A 23,312-nucleotide genomic window follows, 5' to 3' on the forward strand; every position below is an offset into this window, starting at 1 on the left:
AATACCGAAGTGCCCAGTCAGTATTCTACCACCACAGCATGACATCATACAAGATGACTCATTTTCTATTTTAATTATCATATTTTATTTATTTGTGCAAATTATTCTCTTTAACCTCATTCCTATTCATCCTCCTCTATCGGAAAGGTCAAACTATGCCAGAATTTTAATTCAAACTTATTCCATATCCATACATTTCCAGTGAATGCATCCATCATGCTGCAGGGTGGGACAGTATTTTTGGTTATTTCATTTTTATTCTGTCATCAATATGGTTTGTGGTGTTCCTTTTCTTTGTACGTATTTTATGCACGTTCTTATTTCAACATAAACCTACATAGGCCTACTAAAGACACACGTACAGAAAACCTTACAATAAAAATAATAAACCTGAGAAAACAATAATTATTTATTTTAACTACTTTGTGAATACACACGAAAACGTACATCAAATTCAAAACCCCGTTTAGAATGGTACATTCCGAACTTATATGCGAACTGTATATTCGAATTTACACCAGTCCATCAGCTCACAAAATTCACCATAGAGCAAGAAAAGGATTGCAACTTCTCATTTTTTGACGTTCAGGTTTCCAGAAACCAGAATGGCTGTCTTGCCCGCCAAGTCTACTGGAAACCCACTCATACAGATACATACCTCCACAGCGCTTCGTTCCATCACCCAAGATCAAGTCTTTATTTAACTGGGCACTTGTTTGCAGGGCATATAACGTCTGCGACAAGGAACATCTCTCTCAAGAACTGCTGGCGACCTTTGGTTTGGATAATTTTGTTTCTTTTTTTTTCAATTATTTTGTATTTTCATTTACTGTTTTCACTTTGGGAACTTTTTGGGGCATATTGTTTTCAGATGTTGGTTATTTATTTTTTGAATTATTTCTGTTATAAATGTTTTAGAGTTTGTTTTGTGTTTTACCATACATTTTGATAAGAAAATGTTGTTCTCCCGTGATTATTCATTTTTGGTGAATTTTTGTTTGTGACGTAACTTTTATTTTTTTTATTAAAATTTTTAATAATTTGTTTCTCAAATGGTTTTCGTGATTGTTTTTTTAGATTTAAATTGTTTTTTTAGATGCTCGTATTGTTTTTGTTAAAAATAATTTTGGCCTTTTTGGCCGCCCATACACGTTGGTCCACAACCCCTGTAGCCGCCTTAAGTACGACGTGATCAACCTGATTCTGGATAGATATTCATGTATGCAACAACTGAACTGCATGATTCATATATTTCCATGCTGAGCGCCAATGAGTAGATCACGCTGCAGAAGACTCGTCCGTTATTTATAGCGATGTCTACATTGATTAGTGCCAGTTTCTTTCATATCTTGCATTAATTTCCATTTTAATATGATGCTTAGAGAAAAAGTATACATAACTATTCAAGAAGAAATCTGTGAACAATCTATTTTATCTTTTTCTGGTGAGAATCAATGCTTTTTTTCAAATCGTCTTTTAGGATAATGTAACACCTTCAATGAACGAGACTGTGGTTATTGTTAATAAACGTTCAACTGACCAATCAAGTTGCCACTGAAATAAATATTCATATTATCAGGATTCTTAACCAATCAAAGTGCTTCATCCAATTTTGGTAGCAAGCCCATATGTTGTGCACAAAAGGGCTTGCAAAATGTTCAATTGGGTACAGTCGGATACGCATATTGGGGAACGAGGTTGCACTGACCTTTCCCGCGTGTTATTAAATTGCTGCCAAACCGCACAGCGTACACATCGCGAAGAAGGTGGACCACATCCAGCAAATTACCGGCTTGATTTCAAGTCTAGTTAATGTACAGACGCTGCGCAAGGCACGCACACCTGGTACGCGCGTGCACGCCTGCCCCTGTACATCCACTGTGCAGGCGTATAGTTTGTTCAAATGGCACCCACAGTAATTACACCTTTTGGCAGAGTTACCCATCTTGCACTGCTTTGGGCGCGATAAGATCTTCGGTGAAGAGTACGTCTTTATGCTTCCTGATAATATATGACGCATGCATTCTACGTGGCCTCCTCTTCCGTCCACCTCTGTGGGCTCAGGTTAGAATAGCATCCTCATGATTTAGTAAAGCCTGTAATTGTAGATAAATCAAGTTTTGCTCGGAGAAAGATGGAAAGAAGTTTGGTCGTACAAATCTAACTTCTCGTGTAATGGATTTGGTAAAGAACTTAATGTAGTGTATGGCTTTTATAAGAGTATGTTACATGTACCTTGTTGAAGAAATATGAAGTTACTAGGCTTGCTGAGATTAGACTTAACTCAGTCCTCTGACTCTTCGTAAGTGGTTAAAGACAAAAGGTCTATCAATGCACAAGACATTTTGGCCTAGAATTCAACATGTAATATAGCTTTGAATTCCAGACAAGTGAAACATCTAATAAACTTACGGAACAGTATACTAACTCCCTTATGAGGTTTTGTTTTTTGTGTATTGTAATTTGAACAGTCCTGTATGTTGTGTCAATGTACTTAGGAGTTTCCCTTTTCTTATTTTTCTTAATTATTGTCATTTGCTTTGGTGATACCAACTTTTTGCCTCCTTGCACAAAGTTGCATGTCTTTTGACCTCACCCTTGCAGCCCAAATAAACCACTACAATTCAAACCCAGCTGTGTTCATAGATCACATCAGTTAAGGGTTGTGGATGCATACCAACAAGTCCTGCCTGCTACACTACTGATAACTGACTCACAGCCCAGTAACTACCTCTTGGACTAAATTAATAGATATTCTTCAAAAACCTGTTTCAAACTGACTCAAACATAAATTTGACTCAACCTGTCCTTGACCTGACTTGACTCAAGTCACTTCCTTGAAATGACTTGTTATAACACTGATAAAATATAAAAATATATGCACACTATTACCCCTGAATGGCAAAGAAAGTGTACTAAAGCATCTCTTACATTCAGGGTCCACACCCTCCGAAAGAGAATACAAACTCTGTTCTCGAATCTTGAGAATAATTACGCGTACAGTGCAAATTGAAATTTTCCTCAAGAGTCAGTTTTAGAATCACAAATTTTCATCTCTGTGAGCTGGCCACTTAATGTGAAGAGGAAATAAATACACATGTACATGTATATTTTCTACATGATGGCACTGTTCACAACCACCTATATCGCCAAAATGACAATGATCAGGAGGGTGTCAACCTCCTGCCTGGCAACACCTATGGATGCCAGCTACAAGACAAATATTAATTTCATGGTTAAACATAATGGCAGGCATATATGTTATAAGGATGTATGAAATTTGCTGATATACTTTGCATGGAAGATTGAAGTATACATGTATGTACTTTAAGAACAGCACAACATTTCTCTAAAATGAAGCAAGTGCGCTCTATTTCAGGAGCTAATAACAGATTAACAACAAGAAGTGTAAACACAATAAAGGACTTTAAATTAAACATATCTAGGAGGCAAAAGCCTGCATTATACTTTGGTACGATATAAGTGTCTAAAGCTATGGTGAATGTTTCAAAGTTGAACAATGGATGACACATGTATGTTAACAAAGGAATAAGGACAATATCAAGATTGTAAGTGGTTGGAAGTTACTTGTGCCTATGAGCCTCATAAATGTATTCATTCATTTGCAATTTTTTAGTCAATCACCAAGAGCAAAGTGATATAATACATGTAGATGACATCATAACTTAACACAGAGTAAGCTACCGGTACACACGTCCTTTGATAATGAAAGATTCATGCATGTTTACCATCCACAATCAATAAGTTTTACAAACCTCTGTCAGTTGATTGTTTCTTTATTACTACTCAGGACTGAATATTTTGGTAAGAAGTTCAGTATAAGTCAATCACTTATACCAGGCAAGATACATGTATGAGACGGAGGGGTACCCCCCTTACCTGTCCAATCCCTATACACACTGTAGACTATTGTTACCTAACACACCCCCCCTTGAAGTCTGTAAAGAATTCCTGAGATTCTGATCAAACAATGACCAACACAAAGGCGGGGGGAGGGGGTTCTCTCCGTCCCATATCTTGCTTCAAATGCAATCACTAGTACCAAAAGCCATGCAGTCCTGTGTGTAGAGTCACGTGTAGATATTCAGATAAATTACATGTATAATTAGAAGATATCCTGGTTGCCTTTGTTCATATCCAGTTACTCGTAAAATGACCAATGACCCAACGTAATTTGAACGGATCAACTTTAAGTGCAACAGCTTCATAACCTGACGGTTTATTAATATACAAGTTTGATTCATGTAGATGTAGTCCAAATGCACACATTCCTAGTTAAGGGTTCATTTGTCTGAAAATGAAATAAAATTCATTAATTCAACAAAGAGGCAATGGTTTGAATTACAAATACTTAGATACTGAGCATTTGTACAAATTTACCTTAAGATCATCAAACCTTTTGATTAAGCTGTTAACTGAGTCAAACTGTGACAACTTATTGACTGGCTTTCAAATCAACTCTATGCATTTCCTCACAAAAATTGGCAATTTACTTTGCACTAGGTTTTTCACTGCAGATCACTTCAAGTCAAATGAGACAAGCCTTCAAATGGTGATTTTTCTAAGCCATTAACTACATGTACATGTACATCCACTCAAATTGCCACCCTTAGTCAGTTATGCTCTATGCATAGAAAAGCAACTAATGTAAATGCTATAGTAGATATTCTTCTTTGGTCAAAGTGGCCACATCAATTTCATTTCACATACATGTATACATGTACATACAAACATTTACATGAACATGTACAAGTAACACATTGCATAGCTGCTGTTAATATCACATACATTTGGGTAACAGACTTGTGCAACAGACTTAGCACTTGCAATGTAATCAATGGTTTCATTAACATCCATCTGGACACTTCCACATACATGTATGTGCACAGAAGTTCTGTATACATTTTATGGGTCATTCAATGTAAAATCCAACACTTTCTGGGTCAATCTCAAAGATTTTTTGGAAATTTGCTACAATTGTTTAGTCTGAAGAGAAACTTCTAAAACCAAGATTGTAGTTCTTTAAGTCATGTGGTTTGGAAAGTTGTTGAATTTTGACCTTTTGATCTGTATGAATTCTATGACTTTGAACACCTGTATCTCCCAAGAGAAGTGACAGATGCATGTACATACATGTACATGTATGTAGACATGAATTACATCTTAAATTAAAGCTCTGAGAAACCCTTGTGTTTGCAAATCACACAGCTAAAATTCCAACATACTGTACAGTCAGCCATCTTGAAACTTCAGTGCAATTCTGTATACATGTAGCATCAAATTTTAACACAAAGGAATTTTGCAGTGTGTTAAAAGACCATAATGATGTCATGTGGAATACAAGAATGAGGTCAGGCAAACAGAACATTGACCTCTGATCCCTTGCAGGGTGCAAAATTAATTTCTTTGAAATTTTGCCAAAAGAAAGCCCTAAGTGCACTCACTGTGCTTCCAATATACGGTACAAAAATTCAATGACCTGTACGGGTATCTCACAAACCGCATGATCAAAAACACTAAAAATTAGGTTTTGGAGTTTTGTGGAAAAAAAAAATCAGAAAATTTCAAGAAAATCTGTGAGACTGACCCCCAAAGTCATTTACATGTATTTGACATGGACTGACCAACACAGTTATGTACAGAATAAGACTTACATTTTATAAACTTATGTACAGAATAAGACTTACATTTTATAAACTCACATACTGAAGATATTAACAAATTTGTGAACGACTCTACCAGGGTCAACATATTTGGGCTTTTTCACAGTCTACACAATGTACAACTACACACTGGTCAATCTCATACATGTACATGCAGCAGGTCTATGGCCTACATGTAGTGGAATGGACTCAAGGAGGGGACCACTTTACCTGTAAATTGGGCACTTCACGAGGAACCTGTACACAGGTACAGGTATGTTTTATCACATTCAAATCACCACAACATACAATGTAAAGAAGTTTACAATTACCAGTCTGTTAGAGTGCTAAACCAAAGAATGGGTTATACCATAACTTTTGGATGCATGTGTACAGTGTACACGGTATGGGGTGTACATGTACAGTGTAAGTGTACGTGCACAAAACGTGTACTCAGAAGTTGATCTCATCATGGCCTGATGAGCAGGGTAGTATTTGTGAAAGGCTACATGTAAAATGTATGAGACCTCTGCAGCCAATGTCAGGAAATGTTAAATGATGGGGTCACTTCACTTACACACGTTTTCTGTATGTCACATGTGTAATTGTACAACAAAATATGACACATTTCAGGAAATTAATGCAGTAAGTCAGTAACTTGTATAACACATTTATGGCATAACTTATGCAATCATTCTACAGAGTAAGTTGTGTAACACTAAGTAAAGATGATGAAAGTACATTGTACTGGTAACTAACTACATTTAATCGTGTTTAGTTAAGGATCATTATTTTGAACTTAAAATTAACAGGAAAAATTACTTTGTTTCTTTGAGGAAATGACAAACTTGTTTGGCTGTGAGAGAACTCTGGGATTTTTCAGAGAAAAGACAGAACTTTTTTCAAAACGCCAGGCTGGGGTAATTCAAGGACTGTTTGGTGACTGCTGTAACACTGCTAAGGAACAGCCGTCATAAAAGTGATAATCATATTCACCCATGAAATAATCAAAATGTGCAGCTAATAAGCAACTTTTTGTAAAATTAACAGAAAGTATACTGCACAGCTACATGAACATGTGTACAACACAAATTTGTGGCACAAGGCTTACGCATGGTGTGAAGTTATGCCATGTTTGATGAAATTGGCTGCTGTACATGTACATGTAGACCTTGACAAAAAGTACAAGCAACAAATGTTACAGTTAAATTTATGTGGCCTGTTAGTATTAACATACAAACAAAACATGACAAGCATATTACTGCAAAAAATCTGGCCAACTAAAAGAGGTTACGTTTTGTACATTAAATACAACTGTTAATAACAGGACAAATTTCTGACAGTACGTTCAACAGTTCAAGATTACTCAATGCCATGTGCAAATATCATGACTAATCCCGGTTCAAGCGACATTTCTTCCCCCATGTGTACATTGTCACATGCCATGACAAGTACTGCCTGCTTGCCTGGTATGCGCCTGGTAACATAACGCTCATACAGGTGTCTATTCATTTGTCGTGTCTCTAGAGTCGACAGGCCATGTGGCCAATTGCGTTCATGAGCGTTCTCCATTAACTCAGTGGCAAGGTGGGGTGGGCAGCCGATTTCCTGGAGAGATCGCTTGATAACAGCTTGTAGTACAGCATCTGGGGTTGAGATCATGCCTCCCCAACGAGTGACCTTTGCTAAGGGAACTGTGTTGACCCACCGCACTATCTCATTGTTTTCCAATTCATCTTCAATTGCCTGAACTGATGGATTAGCATTTGGTGTTGAGACTCTGATTGCTCGTATGTAATCCTTGAGCATTTGCATTTCATGGCGATGTTCTGCCAGGGAGCGTTTGACATCCTCAACTTCAGCCCGATAATCTCCTATCTTTGATGCTTGTTCCTCGACAACAGCCCTTAGTTCACGGACACAGTTGTGTGTTTTGAGCTCATCTTTGGGAATGACCATACCACAGCCTTGCTCACACTGGACTGGTCGCTTGGGATTGTGTTCACACTCCTCTAGATGTTGCTGAAGGGAATCAAGCTTGATGACGGCCGAACACCCAAAGCTGGCATTATCACATGCAATGTACAAGCGAGACAGTAAATTGCGTAATATTCGGGGCACTGGCTTCAACTGCTGGGAAGAAATGGGATTGCGATCCACTGGGCATGTGCGTTGTCTGCTCAACCATTCATGGATACATACAGAACAAAAGGCATGCTCACATTCTGGTGCCTGCACGGGATCTTCTAAGACTGCACTACAAATTGGGCAGATAAGCTCTTCATCCACATCACCGCGGAAACGTCCCACTTCAAATCCCATTTTTCTTGACCATTTGCCCAGCAAGAAGATCCACTAAATGCACACAGTACCTATGAAACAACAAATTCAGCGTTACTTTATCTTCAGTCACTTGTAGAGTACATTGTTGGTATGCCAATACTGAGTGAGGTTCAAGTACTGTACAGCAGTAAGCACTTGGTACTTGGAAAAGCAAACATCTTTCCAATCAGCATTTCTGTACTGCTGGCCCAATGGGCAGCCTGTCAGTTGGACAACATTTTCTGAGACTCTGAGGTCAACACTTATTCATGTAGGTTTAAACCCAACAATTTACACAGTGTAGATAGGGGCAGCATTCCATGAAGTTTCCCTGGGACACTAGGATGCTCAAATCAGGGAAAAGGGTAGGTGGCAGTCTGACACTTTCAAAAGTACATCTGCATATAGCATCCAAGTGTGCGAGATTGGGTTTCCCTGTTAGTCCCTGCTTTTCTGTGTTCGGTAGTTTTTTCATGTTTTCTGTGGGTTTCCAGGTTTTTTGTAAGGAGTCGCCTAATCCAAGGCAAGCTTTTGCATCCAATGACTTGTGTCATTATTTCCCCACAAAAACACTGCATTACACGTTCATTTAACCCTAACCCCCTCGGCCTCTTTATTCGGAACCATTCTGAATCCTAAACAATCCTCTGATTTTCAACATGAAAAAATTGCAATCAGCCCAAATCCTCCAAAATTTCTTGAAAATGTCATTCGGAGGTGTGCCTAACTGCCCAAATCCTGCAAAATCCTCCGGAAATTTCTCTCATAATGTTGTGGCAGTGCGAATGGCATTCTTGAGCTGTGCAGTTGATTTAAAAGAAATAACGGGCTAAATTTGCACTTGACTAAGCACAAACAACATAAGGTCGAATCCATGACCTTCACGTATGCCATTCTTCGAAATCAGCCATGCACTTTTGCCATACAACCTGAATCCTCCAAATTCCTCCACTTTACATAAAAGGAATTTGGAGGACTTGGGAGGGTTGGGGTTAGGCATTAAGATGTTTACGCCTAACTTTAATCTGATTGTTTTAATGACGGTGGAGTTGGAAGGGTTGAAGCTTGTCAAGTTAAAAGACTTACCTTCATTTATATTTTGAGTTACTGTGATTAAAAGGTTTACATGATAAAAGGGATTCACACATTAAAGATTAATGCTTGTGAGTTTCCAACAGTGTTGTGAATTCTTCCTGTAAAGAAATGCACTGTCTATTGTGTCTAAACATACTCGGTACCACGACTGTGTTTGGCATCGGTCAATGATCAGGAGTTAATTGCTGTGGTAAACGAATGGCCCAAATCAAAACCAAAATTTCACGGACTTCTACAAATTGGAAATCACCCAAAGTAATACATCAGAGTATTGATGGGGTGCGTGAATCATACACACAAAAAGGGTTTAGAAGGCATTTTTGCTGAGTCTCCGCTTTTTCAATGGACCGCTGTGGGGCCTAGGATATGGAGGGAGTCCAGTAGACTGGCTAGGCTACCTTGCCCTAGCCTAAGCCGGCTAGGGCAAGGTGGTGGCGGGGCAATGTGGGGATAGGGCAAAGTGGCGATGGGGGAGGGGGTAAGTGGCACAGGGCGTCGTGGAAGTGGAAACACGCAAAGTGACTGACAGCCTGTTATTAACGTTGCTAGTAACGTCGTTAGGCCATAAACTAGAGAGTAAGAAACATGCTCATCGCTCATGTCATGATGCTGTGGCTGGTGTGATTGATAAGTCCTATTATTGCTGATGGGCGTGAGTAATTTTGCACAATGGTAGAAAGCCAATATTGGAAGGAAAAAAGGGGAAACTGCCTTTTTAATGTTGTGCAAAATCACTACATGCTTCAACAATAAGGCTTATGAGTTAGGTCATGTTATTATTAAGCATCAACAAAGCGTCAACTAAATATTCAAGCATTTTTATGCAAATATTTTATATTTACAATTTTATTAGTAAGGTTCCTACATATCATATTCAATGTATCACATTACTGAAAATCTTGTATTCATGCGGATGGTGGAGTAATTTTGTAAGGAAAGATGGCGGCCTCCATAGGCCAACATCGCGAAAAAGTTTCATTTTTCTGCTTGAATCTGGCATGTCTGGAAGAGAATTCGATGTTTCACTTACACAGTGGCAGGTCTCAGAGTCTCTAAATTATGATAAGACCATCTTTAGGGGGCATTTTAGAGTTGTTGACGCTTTATTGACGCATACTTGTATGATACGTGTTGACGCTCCGCTTGTTGACGCTAAACAGCATGGCCGGTCCGTACCGTCAGTTCGACCATTGTCAACTGATCATGATGGAGGGAGACTAACAAAATTAATGGCAGATCACTAGGAAAACAAAACTACACTAGACCACGACCAGACTGACCAAACAAATAGGGACCTCTTGTCATAGCTGTTCACCTGTTTTCCGGAAGAAGTTCAAGGTCGAATTCCATGAAATCTTAAGCTTAAAAGTTAAAGATGAAATACGGTACGCGTAACGTACATATACATGTACATGTCCTGTACATGTACATATGTATATCGACTGCCCAACGCCGCAACGTAGGTGATATCTGTTACGCCCCAACTATAGCATCAGTCCCAACTATAGTTGGGCCAGTCCCAACTATAGTTGGGCCCGTCCCAACTAGAGCGCTACAGTTGGGCCGGCCCAACTACAGCAGAGAGGTCCTGTGTGCACGATGTGCCCAGCATGTGCCAAAGTCGTATTGTTTACAAATGTCATGTCATTGGTCATATGGCTAGATGAACCGATGAAGTGCCACATTTTAGATGAATTGTGTCAAGTGTGAGACACATTGACTTAGATAATGCTGAGACATTCCCCACAGACATTGGTCAACAATAGTTGAGCCAGCCCAACTGCGAGGCACATATGCATCACGACGTAAAACTGCAGCACTACAGTTGGGACTTCCCAACTATAGTTGGGACTTATGCTATAGTTGGGGCGTAACATACCATACAGTAGTTAGGTTCCCAGACCCGATGAACCCGACTACCTTCTTTCGTTCGGCAAAATCGGGCCGAAGTAGCACTGCGCCGCCTGTTGACTCTCTGTAAGAAGTTGGCCGCCTCCGGTTTTTCACTTTTCGTTTAAATTTTATCGGGGTAAGCCACGCGATTTTTTTATTCGCCTCTGTCCCCGGAGATACCCCTAAAATAAAATTATGCGCTGTCCTGTAACATGAACATGCGTAGGGACCCGGTAGCGCGCAATGAATCCGGTAGAATCCTGCCGAGTGTATGTAAATAAGGAAACGATCAAGCAGTAGCTGATAGCATATTTGCTTTTTCTTCTTTGTTACAGAAAATAACTTCATCAAAATTTCTTTTTATTTAGTATTTAACACAGGAACTACTGATTTGAAATACATTGCCGTGAAATGATTTATTGCACTGATGATAATCACTGAAAAGTAAGTTACTACACTGCGATTAACAGAGGCTTAGCAAGGATATTTACTTGTGTTTCATTCGCCTACCAGCTGAAACTTAATTCATGTCAGAACATTACACAAAAAGTTAACTATTTAGCACTCAAACTGACAGGGCTAATAAAAAATCGCACACGTTAATTAAAACACGGCCAGCTATACGTGTCCCTAACGTGAGGGACGCAGACCAGTGAACTATGCGCTCAGCTCAGCTATGAACTAGGAAACAATATAGGCGTTCAGTTTTCGGCCAGTTTTAATAAAACAGAAACTTTGAAAGTCATTTGAACAGACATTAGATGTAAAAGTTTATATTATTGTTGAGTATGAAAAAAAGGTATTTTGGACCCGTAGTGAGTAACATCTCGCCCTGTAACTGTTTGTCGATTTCCGCTACCATAATTCTTGAGAAAAATGTCACGTCAAAGTGCGAATCAGAAATCTGGCCAAAATTTCTTTTCTAGAACTTTTCCAAGAACAAGTTTTGTTCAACAAGAAGTTTACATTTCACCTTTTAAATAGAGCCTGTCTGAGAATGTAGAACTGAAGAATAATACAAAGGTTGTAGGTTTCTATTTTAAGTGATTCGGAACTAGGAAGAATCTGAACTAGGAAAACGACTGTAATACATGATGGCTGGTCAGTGTGGGTGCAAGTTCGATTGATTGCGCAAAGATTGACTTACCATTTTACCTCAGAAATTAGGCTTGTCCATCTACCACGTGAAATTCCTTTCCATTATTAAGGCATGGTTTTTCACACCGTCGTTTTAGGACGACTGGGCTGAGCGGACAAAGTGTCTCAACAGACGACTCGTACGTCTCACAGGTCGAATTTTCTCTCTTTTGTACGCACGGGCGGTCAAATTGTCTCAACGGTCGAGTTATTGGACCCCTTTTCACCTCCGCCGTCTCAGACCATGGAGGTAGGAAAATGCTCAGACTTTGTCTCCAAGATACAATAAAGCGTCCAAATTGAAGTGAAATACATGTCCTATAATTTTTTTGTTGCTCTTTTGCATCTTGTTTAATGTTCTTGAGGCACTTTTGGACTTACTTTGGAACAAACTCAAGTCGGGTATTTCAGAAATGAAGTCGAGTACAGTCGAACCATAACTTAGGGCTGGCAATATAAAGACACGTTTATAACAAGGAAAAAACTAGGTATCAAGTCTTTGTTTTTCATTACCATAACAAAGTAATATGTAAAGTACCAAGGGCCTTGTTGGAAACAGCCTTCTGGAGAGAGTCCGCCAGTTAGACCACATTATGTGGTCTAGGAGCACAACTGAATCCATTACCGACTTGGTACTAATATGTCTTATCATGGTCTGATCCACCGTACCTGTATACGCGAGCCTTCATTTCGCGGCTGTCGGTCACTTCGCCCCATTTCCACTTCGCCCCATTCCCACTTCGCCCACTGATTGTCGTAAATTCTGTTCTTGTACAGAGGCTTCGGCCTACTAGATGCAACAAGTAAAAACGTCGACGTTTGAGTACCCAAATAGCGGTCGGAGAATTCAACTTGCCAAAACAAAGCTTTCGATTTCCCGACCAACCCTTATTTTCGGCGACACCCTGCATGTTTTCTCAGTTACATTTGCAACATTTGAAAAGCAACTTCTGCTAATTTCACGAGTTGTGTTTCACTGTTTTTTCTCTCTTTCTATGTTTTATTGATCATAAAAACGCAAAAGATACATAAGAAAGAAAAAGCACGAATTATACACAATTAAGGAGATTGAAAAAACATACAGGAGATAAATGAAAAGTATAAATGAAAAACTTCAGAAAAAAGTGGGGGCTACGAAGAGATGTAGGAAGATGGTCACTGTACATGTCCATTTGAAATAATTGCATAGGGTTTACAGAATTAAAATTGAAATTTCCATTTTTTATAATGAAAACTAAGGGTTTGTTTTTTAATAGCAATCTTATATTCTATGTGATACTGATTTTGTAAAAATAGACTTAACTCCAAAAAGGAAGGCATTTGGATCTGGAATTTACACCTATATAAATAAAATTTAGTACTAAGAAAAACATAAGTCAAAAATTTGTTATTGGGAACTCCAAAAAAAGAATTCAAATTTCCCAAACTATTGGGTCTTTGAGATAGATTTTGGTTAATAAAAGACACGATCGAGGTCTGACAAGATGGGTGAAACTTGATCACACTCATAAAAAAATATAAATCAAAGTTTCAGGACATCTATCACAAAAAACCTTTCTTCCAATTTTAAAAAGAAAGTTATTGAAGGCAACAACCCCATGAAACATCTTAAAATAAAAAGCTCTTAATCTGGTTTCAACATTTAAAGTTACGTGTATGAATCACCTCAAAATGTTCATCTTCCAAGTTTGTATTTAAAGTACAATTCCAAAAATTCTTTTGTTTTTCTGGGGTGGGTTTATCAGTCATTATATTGTAAGTATGCTTAGACACTTTCTTCGACATGAGAAGGTTATATTTTAACACAGTCACTAAATCATCACCCTTCAGTTGCTTATCAAAAAACCAATAATGAGGAATACAATTGAGCAAAGTGTTATACTTCCTTCTGTCTTTAAAGGAAATATCATACTAAATTATGAGCTCTTCAAATAAAAGAAGATTAGGTTTAGGTTCATTTAACAAGTCCTTAATACAAATTGTACCTTTTTGGTACCACTCTGGAAAATAAAGGTATGGCTTTGATTTAGAGCGAAAATGTCTACTAAATCACAGAATTTCCAAAAAGGAGAAATCAGTTAATTCGAAGCCCATATCAATAATAGCCTTTTCCCTGAAGAAGGCCCATGTCCTAATAGATTCCGCAACTTGAGTGTTTTTATTTTACCCAAAAGATTCTCAGGAGGATTAGATTTCCACAAAATGTCTATATTAGGGTGAAAGTTAATACATAATAGTTGAACTAACATAGGGTTATTTCAAAGCGATACGCAGTTCTGTACACACAGCCTTACTATGTATACTTGTGGGGTATTTCCTTTGTTCTCGTGTACAAAACTCCCACACAACTCGGAAAAAAATTCAAATCACTGCCGTTTCAAGCAAATTCAGTTTCCTGGATTGAAATTTCGACCGTATGTCCCTTATATAAAACACTTCAATTTGCGACAGATGAATGGCACCTAAAAATTCTTCTTGATTAACTTTGAAATGTCTATTTCGTGAAATTCTTGTGGGGTACCACTTTAGTACCCCACAAGGATCAAAACTGGCCTTGTGGGGTACCTTCCATTGTTCAGGTACCTCACAAGGCACAAGCGCACAAGTTCAAGTACAAGCGCACAAGTTCTGGTAATTATCGATGTATCAAGACAGCTGTGCCCCAGCGATCGGATAAACCTCGAGCGCCGCGGCAGAAAATTTTGTAAAAAAACATGCTCGCATCAAGTACGAGCAAAACAACCTAAAATTAAACTCATGAACACAGAAAATACACACCTAGAAAATCTACCAAATTCTGTGAATTAACTTTAAGAAATCTCGCAACGTCGATTTTTTTTTTCGATGCGTGAGTTCACGTATGTACGGTTGATCGCTGCGGCATGAATAGACTGGTTGCTAGACTCCATTACGCATTCTCTTGCATGGGTGCGGCGCGGCAGGAACCAGCGCTTTGAGCACGTGTTTTTACCACAGCAACAGTGAAACACAACTATTGGTTTGGTGTGGAAGTTAACCCAACTTAGAACTCTGGGTGTTAATTTATCTATAAAATATAAAATGAAGTTAAAAAGCATTGAACAGTCTCTTAACAGTTGGAGATTTAGATATCTGTCCTTAATTGGGAAAATTTGTGTCATAAAATCTCTCCTTTTGCCACAGTTGCTTTATCTCTTCTGTGCTCTTTGTATCAAAATACCTACCTCATTCTTTAAAGAATTGAGAAATATTTTTAAATTCATCTGGAAAAATGGAACTGGTAGAGTGAAATGGAAAATTATGTACACAGATTACTCTTTGGGGGGTCTTCGCATGATAGATCCTTTCATTTTCTGTCAAGCTCAAAAAATGGCCTGGGTTAAGAAACTGCTGGATGATTCCTATATGACAGTTTATGGAAAACTGTGTAAAATTGATTCTTTGTTTAATTCACCGTGAACAACACAGTCGACATTAATTAAGTTAATGCCGTAAAGTTCTCTTTATACATGTATAACTCCATCATGATGTCGTTTCTCGACCATTTTATCAAGAGGCTTGTAACACACTTGAGCACGGACGGGGCGAAGTGGAAATGGGGCGAAGTGGAAATGGGGCGAAGTGGAAATGGGGCGAAGTGGAAATGGGGCGAAGTGGAAATGGGGCGAAGTGGAAATGGGGCGAAGTGGAAATGGGGCGAAGTGGAAATGGGGCGAAGTGGAAATGGGGCGAAGTGGAAATGGGGCGAAGTGGAAATGGGGCGAAGTGGAAATGGGGCGAAGTGGAAATGGGGCGAAGTGGAAATGGGGCGAAGTGGAAATGGGGCGAAGTGGAAATGGGGCGAAGTGGAAATGGGGCGAAGTGGAAATGGGGCGAAGTGGAAATGGGGCGAAGTGACTGTAAAGTCGTTTCGCGCGGTGTGTGTCATAAGTAAGTGTTGTATCCCCGGCGGCCTGCATCTCTGAATGAAAACAAGTATGTAGACTAGGCCCAAGGCCGGCTCTTTTCCAGATTCTTATCTTATCAAAATCTGCCTATCGCTGTTTGTACTCATACTCATAGTGCAACATAGTATGTCAGTCTGATCTGTATTACGGTACGGTACAATTATATATGCGTTTTACGTTTGTTTTTAACAGGCTTTTACAAGTGTTCCTCTGCATACAAGCGCGTAACGTTAAGTTCCGCAATAATGCGCGAGTTCAACCCTGTACAAAGTCAAGAACAGTGAGTGTGTTTCCACTCACTGCAATGATAATGCGAATGCACCCGCACCGCCTGTTAATAAAGATGGTGTTGCTGTTGTTAGGGAACTGTGAATTCATCAGTCATTGTCAGTGACAGTCGATGCTAAGTATTTTGGGCAACAACTTGAACTAGGCCTATCATGACACAGTTGGAGCAGTACAGCCTATGGTAGCTTTGCTTTAACGTATAAATGTGTATTGGAAATCACAGGGCCTGTTTCCAGCGACCTTTGACGTTTCCCTTGACTTTCCTCTGCATTGTTGCTGAATCTCTTCCTTGAAATTCTTCAAATTCATTCAGTTAGATACTTGCATATTAAATCTTTGTGAACAACTTCAATGCCATAAAATATAGTCCACAATTAAAAAACCAATAGCATCTGGTAATATAAGGCATAAATTATGCCTTACTTTTGGCACTTGTCTGAGTCTGCTCTGACTCTATTCCTTCTTCCATGCCCTGATGGAACAACCCACTTAGATTAGTTGGCAGTGATGTTCCCTTTCATATAAAAAAGATTGTGTTTGTGAAAAGTGTGCAGGGCTTTGATTTTTCGGGGAAATTATGGGGTAAAACTAAAACGGCAATGTACATAGTGATGTACATTGTGCATGGGACGAATTAGCGGATGTAATGTGTTTCCTTAACCCTAAGCCTCCTCAGTCCTGTAAAGTCATTTGGATGGTTTTCGAGGATTGAGTAGTTACAGCAAAAAATGGTGGAGGATGAAGGATGCAGCATATCACAGTTGTAGGCTAGACCCTGTATTGTTTATGCTTAGCCATGCGTAAACGCATGCCTGCATTATATGTGAGATCTTCCACACTGCTCCAGGATACCATTTGAGCTGTCTCAACATGACAGAAATTGCAGGAGGATTTTGAAAGACTGAGGTTAGATACACCAGTGACCAATCATAGTATGGCTTTTATTTGTGGGTGATGGGAAAACAAAAAAAAACAGAAACAGCCTTGTTGCGATTGGTCCAACAATCATGCCACTGACAGCAACTGAGAGTACATGCTGCCAATTTTCCAGGGTGTGGTTGGGCAAAATACTCATGAATTTCACCATCTTTATGAGATATAAGGTAAATACCTCTCTCTAGTATACAACCTCACCAAGAAGGGATATGAAATTTTATTGCTCACATATTTGTGATGGCAGAGTAAGTTGGAACAATTGAAACAGCTAAAACTGTGTCAATTTGAGTTGTACTTGTAGACATGTCTACTTATGTGGAAGTAGTCCGCTGATTTGAAACAAAATGGCATGATTGAAAACACAGGATAGAAATTTGTGTTTTTTACTTAAATGTTAAAACTTACCTAAACTGCCAACCAATTGCACTCCTTCCTGAGGTCAGACATTAGCACACAATAGATTAAAAGGTATTTAAATGAGCCCGTAGTTCATTTTAAATTCTAATCTATTATGTAGTGATGCCCGACCTCAGGAAGGAGTACGACAGGTTGGCAGGTACATGTATGAGTAGGGGATAAAGGAATGAAAGCTTAAGGTCAAAGTGTCAGTTATTTTATATAAGTGAACTTTATTTCCTTATTACAGGAACAGGTGCTTAAGCACTCCCTGCTGGGCGACCAGTTTTCAAGTACATAGGCTTTATATGCAGAGCTGGGGAGCCCGGAACTGGGACAAAGGAGTTGGGCCTTAAAACAAAAGACTGTGCTCGGCACAAAAGACTGAGCTGCTGGTCATTACCGACATTATTTCGCTCTCAATAGTGGAGATAATCCAGCCTTGTTTTGAAACAGTATACCATTGTTTTAGGCGTTTAGAGCGAGCAGATTACCATTGGGGACAAAAGCTCTCCACCACCACAGCGATGAGCCACACATGACTGCTGCATGCTAATCTGGCCCCTGTTGAAAAGAGGTCAGCAGCGCACTGTGCTGGTTTCGGGAACAAAAGAATCTTATGTAACACCGCACAATCTGGGCTCTTTTTCCAAGGCTGCAGGCCTGACTGAAATATTCAGGAGTCACTGAATTTTACCTGTCAACTTTAGAATAGTGCCCAAAGAGTCCTTCATTTTGGTATAAACGGCCATTAAATGAAATGATGAATTTTTGAAGAATTTTGAAAACGAAAAATCTTGAAAATGAGCTGGCGTCTTGTTTAAGAAAAATCCACCTGGCAGCAAGTGGTTAAAGTAAGGAACACAACAAATTGAGCACAGTCTTCCTTAACCCCCTCGGCCTTTTTACCAGGAACCATCCTGAATCCTCTGAAATCCTCCAATTCTCAATATGAAAAAATTGCATTCAGCCCAAATCCTCGAAAAAATCTTCAAAATGTCATTTGGAGGTGTGCCTAACTGCCTGAATCCTTCAAAATCCTCCGGCAATTCCTGTCATTATGTTGAGGCAGTGTGAATGACATTCTTCAGCTGTGCGGTTGATTCAAAAGAAATATTGGGCTGAATTTGTGCTTGACTAAGCACCAACAACAAAAGGTCGAATCCATGACCTTCACGTATGGTATCCTTTGAAATCAGCCATGCACTTTTGCCATACATCCTGAATCCTCCAAATTCCTCCACTTTGCGGAAAAGGATTTTGGAGGATTTGGGAGGGTTAGGGTTTTAACAATTTGGGGTAAAACTTGCACCCAGGTTAACTCATATTTCAGTCAACTCTAATAAACTACCGTGAAATTTTAAAATCATCTGATTATCCCTGGCAATAAAAATTATAAGTTCCCTGGACCACTGTACAAATGTTTTTAAAGTCAAACGTCTGGGACCTTTCACCCTGGGTTACAGAGTTATCATCATGGACATGTACAAGTTGTTGGAAAATTTTGTGCCCTTTGTTACAGTTTGTAAACTGTAAATGCACTGGAGTGCGGCATGTTTGACTTTAGAATTGTCAAATTTTGAATCACCGTAATATATGACCAGAGAAGAAAACAGTTACACAATCCCAGTAAAACTTGATAAGGTTGGGATTAAAGTATTGTTGAAAGCAATATTTATTGGAAAGGACGTCCAAATGATGAATCCTTTCAAACTGATTCAGCTACATTTCTTTCTCCACAGAGTGTGTGCAAACATGTCTGGATTGTAGAGAATCTTCCCTTGCTGAAGAAGCACTACTGATATCTAACCCTACTGATGCAGCCTGTCTAGACAAGGCTCAGATATGGCTTTATGTATACACTGTACATGCATATTGGTCTGACCTTCTCTGAACTACACCCATATGCTGTAGTTTATAGAGGGCAAAATTCTTTTCATGTCAAAGCTACAATTCAGGAAGGAATTAAAGAATGGCTCACTATGGTACAAGCGCAGTACGGGCATCTGTTGCTAGTCTCAGCCATGTTAAGGATGTTGGAACTCAATGCATGCAGTACCTAGGCCAACTTCGTCAGATGCGGCAGTGGACTAACAGTCATTCAGTGGCACCAGCATTTGGTAATTTACACTCAAGCAACGGAGGAAGAAATCGAGATTTGAAAAGATTTCTTGAAGAGGTGAGAAAGATAAGAGCAAAAATGCTCTTCAGAATATATGTGGGCACTTAAAAAGAAAAAGGAAATGATGTGAATCAGTGATAAGGGTGGGACATTTACACGTTTAAACAAAAAAGTCCCAAATCCTTTACAGATTTTACCAAGCGGAACTGCCCCTTTAGAGGTGTGACGTTTTAATTGATCAATCGGTCATATCAAAGGAATACCATGAATTAATCACCGGAACTTTGTGTCAACTATTTACATTGTATACAATTTGTTGTGTTTAAAGTTTTCCATGACACTGTGATAAGGGTGGGACGTATACACGTTCAAACGGTATGGGAAGTTTTCTAAACATTTTTCAAATTAAACGTCATTTCCCACCCTCAGTTAGTGATGAAGGTTGCAACATTGGTGTCATAACAAATCTGTCCAATGAAGTGCAAAAACAGACTACATATTTTCCTGTTTTCCAATTTATCTTTTTTGGTGGAAGAAAATTATGTCTGAAAAACTTTCCTCATATTGTACATTTTTGTGATTAACTTTACATGTACTATAAGGTTGGTACAAATCCCAAAGAAGCACGCTATTGGTTGAAGCAGTTTCAGCTAGTTAGTGGTTCATCACCTTCAAGGCCCTTTGCTGTAGTGCAAGTTGATCAGGAGATTTTCCAGCACTCTCAACAGGTGGGTTAATGGAACTTATGATTAATTTCATATTTGAAAACATGAATTACAGAAATAACATGCATATGTGGAAAAATGAACTAATTTTTGAGTGAATACACCAGTGAATGAAATATGAGGTACATGTGCATGTATTGAAGATGAAAAATAAAAACGACGACACTGAAGCTGCATGTGTATTGGCCCTTTAACCACATGCTGCCATGGAGCCCAGTTTTGGACTCGTATTCTTATATGCACAGCTTGGGTCTCCGAAATGGAACAAAGTGTACTGAGCCTTGTAACAAAAGACTATACTCGTAACAAAAGACCAGGCTGCCGGAAATTACCAAAAAATTTCACCGTCAATAGCGGAGATAATCCAACTTTTTTCTTTAAACAGTATACCTCTGTTTGTGGCATTCAGTGCGAGCGGATTACCACCAGGGACAAAAGTGCTCCACCGCTACAGCGATGAGCCACAGAGACCGCTGCATGCTAATCTGGCCCCTATTGAAAAGACGTCAGCAGTGCACCAGGCTTGGGCAAATCCATGCTGGAATCGGGTAGAATCGATTCTAAATTGGGATTCTGAGGTGCGATTCCACTTTTTTGAGGAATCAAATCCACACCACTGCCGATTCCATTACCTTGAAATCTGATTCCGGGAACAATCCAGTGATTCCAAAAGACTGCCGTTTAAAAACAATCCATTGAGTTGTGAAGAAATGGGTGGTTTTATACCAAATAAAGGAACCTAAACCGCACGGCTTTATTTTCATTACCAAAAATTGAAGTCCATGACGAGACATTGCCCACATGCGTTGCAGAATCATAGCGGTGCCGTGCACGGCGTGCAGTAATCCAACCCATTCGTCTTCAGCACACCGATGGCCCATGTTGGCTTCCTGCCAATTGTGACTCCTTAACATGCTGAGTATTTGGGTGCTACATTGTGCATGATGAAAACTACATTGGAGTTTTTCCCTGACGCCAAATTCCTCGCAATGAAATTTTTTTTTGCTGATTACCCTGTATTTCTTATTGGAAACTCAACTGCAATATCTGAAGGATTGACACAAATTAGAAACTCGTTCCTTAGAGTGTTTATGTCTTCCAAAAAAATCTTCCGCTGGACCACTGTCGCCGTTTAATCTTCTAGAATCGAAGCAAACTGGGGTGAAAAAGTAGGCCTACTTTGTCACATATTACAAAAATTTGCTCAGAACTGAAAAAACCTAAACAATGCAGCCCTTTGCCTGACATTAATTCTTCCTTTACCATGAAAAACTTGAAATGCAAGTAATTGTTGAAGCATTTGAAATTCCCATGGTGCCAGCTTTTGGAAAATTCCCCAAATTGCACAAACCTTGGCAGTGTAATCTGCCATAAAATCAGCAATCCAAAGTTATTTAAAGTCAAACAGGGTTTGACAACTAAACCTAAAGCATTTATAAGAGAGAGAAGCTGGCGAGATCGGCAATGGCATCGGTCTGGGTGGAGATTGGTGTTCATGCATATTTCTAATAGTCAAGCGTGCATTGACCGCTCTCTGTTGGTGCACGGACATGTGGTTGCGGGCCTGCTGCAAGTGTTTCTTTGCAGATGCTTCGTTTTCGAGTCTGTGAGATATGCACCACAATTACCGTCATTCACTATGCCAAACACAAATCTTTGACTACATTTCATCCTTCATTTCTGCCATAACCACTTCGTGCCGGGGCATTTTTCAATGTTGATGATGCTGGGCCAGCATGACTATCATTTTTTCCGTTTTCAAAATCCTTCAAAAATTCATCATTTCATTTAACGGTCGTTTATAGCTGCACCAAGTAATTTTCAGGCACTACTCTAAGTTGATAGGTGACCTCCATTGACGCCCGAGTATTTCAGCCAGGCCTGCAGCCTTGTAAACAGAGCCCAAATTGTGCAGTGTTATATAACTGTCTTTTGTTCACGAACCTGGCTCAGTGCCCTGCTGACCTCTTTTCAATAGGGGCCAGATTAGCATGCAGCGGTGCTGTGTGGCTCATCGCTGCGGTGGTGGAGCGCTTTTGTCCCTGGTGGTAATCCGCTCGCTCTCAATGCCCCAAACCCTGGTATAGGGTTTCAAAACAAGGCTATCACCACTTTTGAGAGTGGAAAATGCCGGTAAGGCCCAGCAGCCTGGTCTTTTGTTCGGAGTACGATCTCTTGTTACAGGGCCCTGTTTCCTTTGTCCGAGTTCGGAGACCCCGGCCACCCATATAAACCATACGTCTCCGATCCCGGAGTCCTCGGTAGGAAGTGGATAAAGGAAAAAAATTCTACTCAACCTATTGAGTGAATTGAAGGTCATATGAGCAATTCTCAAAGTTTTTCATCTCTGCCTTGAAACAAGACTAACGGCCACATGTCGAAGCTGCTAGTCTGCACACACGTACTTGTAGGAAGAATGTAGCTTTAGGCATGTTCACCAGGGATTGCACGAACAGACGCAAGCGGTGCAGTGCGGCACGCGAGTAGTCCAATTTTTGATGGATTTTACAATTCTGAAGTCTAGCTGTAAAGGCTCAATGGGATAGGAATGCCTCAAGCTGGGTTGAGGCAGTAAGGTCTAATGCCCACTGCCTGTGTACCAGTGTATGGGTTTGCCGTTTTTCCAACAAGCGTGCTGTGTCATGCCTGCTGTCAAGCTTGTGTTGTTGACCAACTTAACCTTTTGAACCATGATATAAGAAGGGAAAAGCTAACTGCTGAAATGTTAGTGCTGCTTGTGGAAGAGGCTACTAACACAAGGTATAAATACTGCAACACATCCACGTAGAGCAAACCGAGAAGACTTTAC

General features: G+C 39.6%; 2 protein-coding genes across 18 annotated transcripts in view; one reads left to right on the plus strand and one right to left on the minus strand.

Moving 5' to 3' along the window:
- Positions 1-23,312, plus strand: part of nags (N-acetylglutamate synthase) — a 78,485-nt gene that overhangs the window by 3,604 nt on the left and 51,569 nt on the right. For 9 of the 13 annotated variants that reach the window (XR_015424923.1, XR_015424924.1, XM_022246879.2 and 6 more), the window contains exons 1-3: positions 15,911-16,064; positions 19,399-19,835; positions 20,381-20,506. Coding sequence is in view for 11 of the 13 variants with exons in the window: in XM_022246879.2 (XP_022102571.1) it covers positions 19,629-19,835; positions 20,381-20,506 (333 nt within the window). In the remaining 2 variants the exon portion in view is untranslated. Of the gene's footprint in view, positions 1-15,910; positions 16,186-19,398; positions 19,836-20,380; positions 20,507-22,609; positions 22,637-23,312 lie in introns of those variants that run through there. The other 4 variants (XM_087135056.1, XM_022246889.2, XM_087135055.1 and 1 more) reach the window with 4 other exon arrangements.
- On the minus strand, positions 798-10,890 carry rnf41 (ring finger protein 41). 5 transcript variants are annotated; one of them, XM_022247005.2, is made up of 2 exons: positions 10,376-10,890; positions 798-8,035 (listed from the first exon to the last, which is right to left on the minus strand). In XM_022247005.2, exon 2 carries the CDS (start codon positions 7,983-7,985, stop codon positions 7,026-7,028), a length of 960 nt encoding a protein of 319 aa, XP_022102697.1. In that variant the 5' UTR covers positions 7,986-8,035; positions 10,376-10,890; the 3' UTR covers positions 798-7,025. The 5 variants fall into 5 exon arrangements, with proteins under 5 accessions (XP_022102697.1, XP_022102686.1, XP_022102669.1 ...); XM_022246994.2 differs by having other exon boundaries at positions 10,361-10,890; XM_022246977.2 differs by having other exon boundaries at positions 10,396-10,888.

Source organism: Acanthaster planci, linkage group LG03 (genome assembly GCF_054643075.1).
Source record: "Acanthaster planci isolate LZ-2023a linkage group LG03, COTS_SCS, whole genome shotgun sequence".
Classification (NCBI taxonomy): domain Eukaryota; kingdom Metazoa; phylum Echinodermata; class Asteroidea; order Valvatida; family Acanthasteridae; genus Acanthaster; species Acanthaster planci.

What these genes read in the sequence shown, in the direction of transcription:
- rnf41 (XM_022247005.2), bottom strand. Translation starts at nt 7,985, where the DNA reads ATGGGATTTGAAGTGGGACGTTTCCGCGGTGATGTGGATGAAGAGCTT.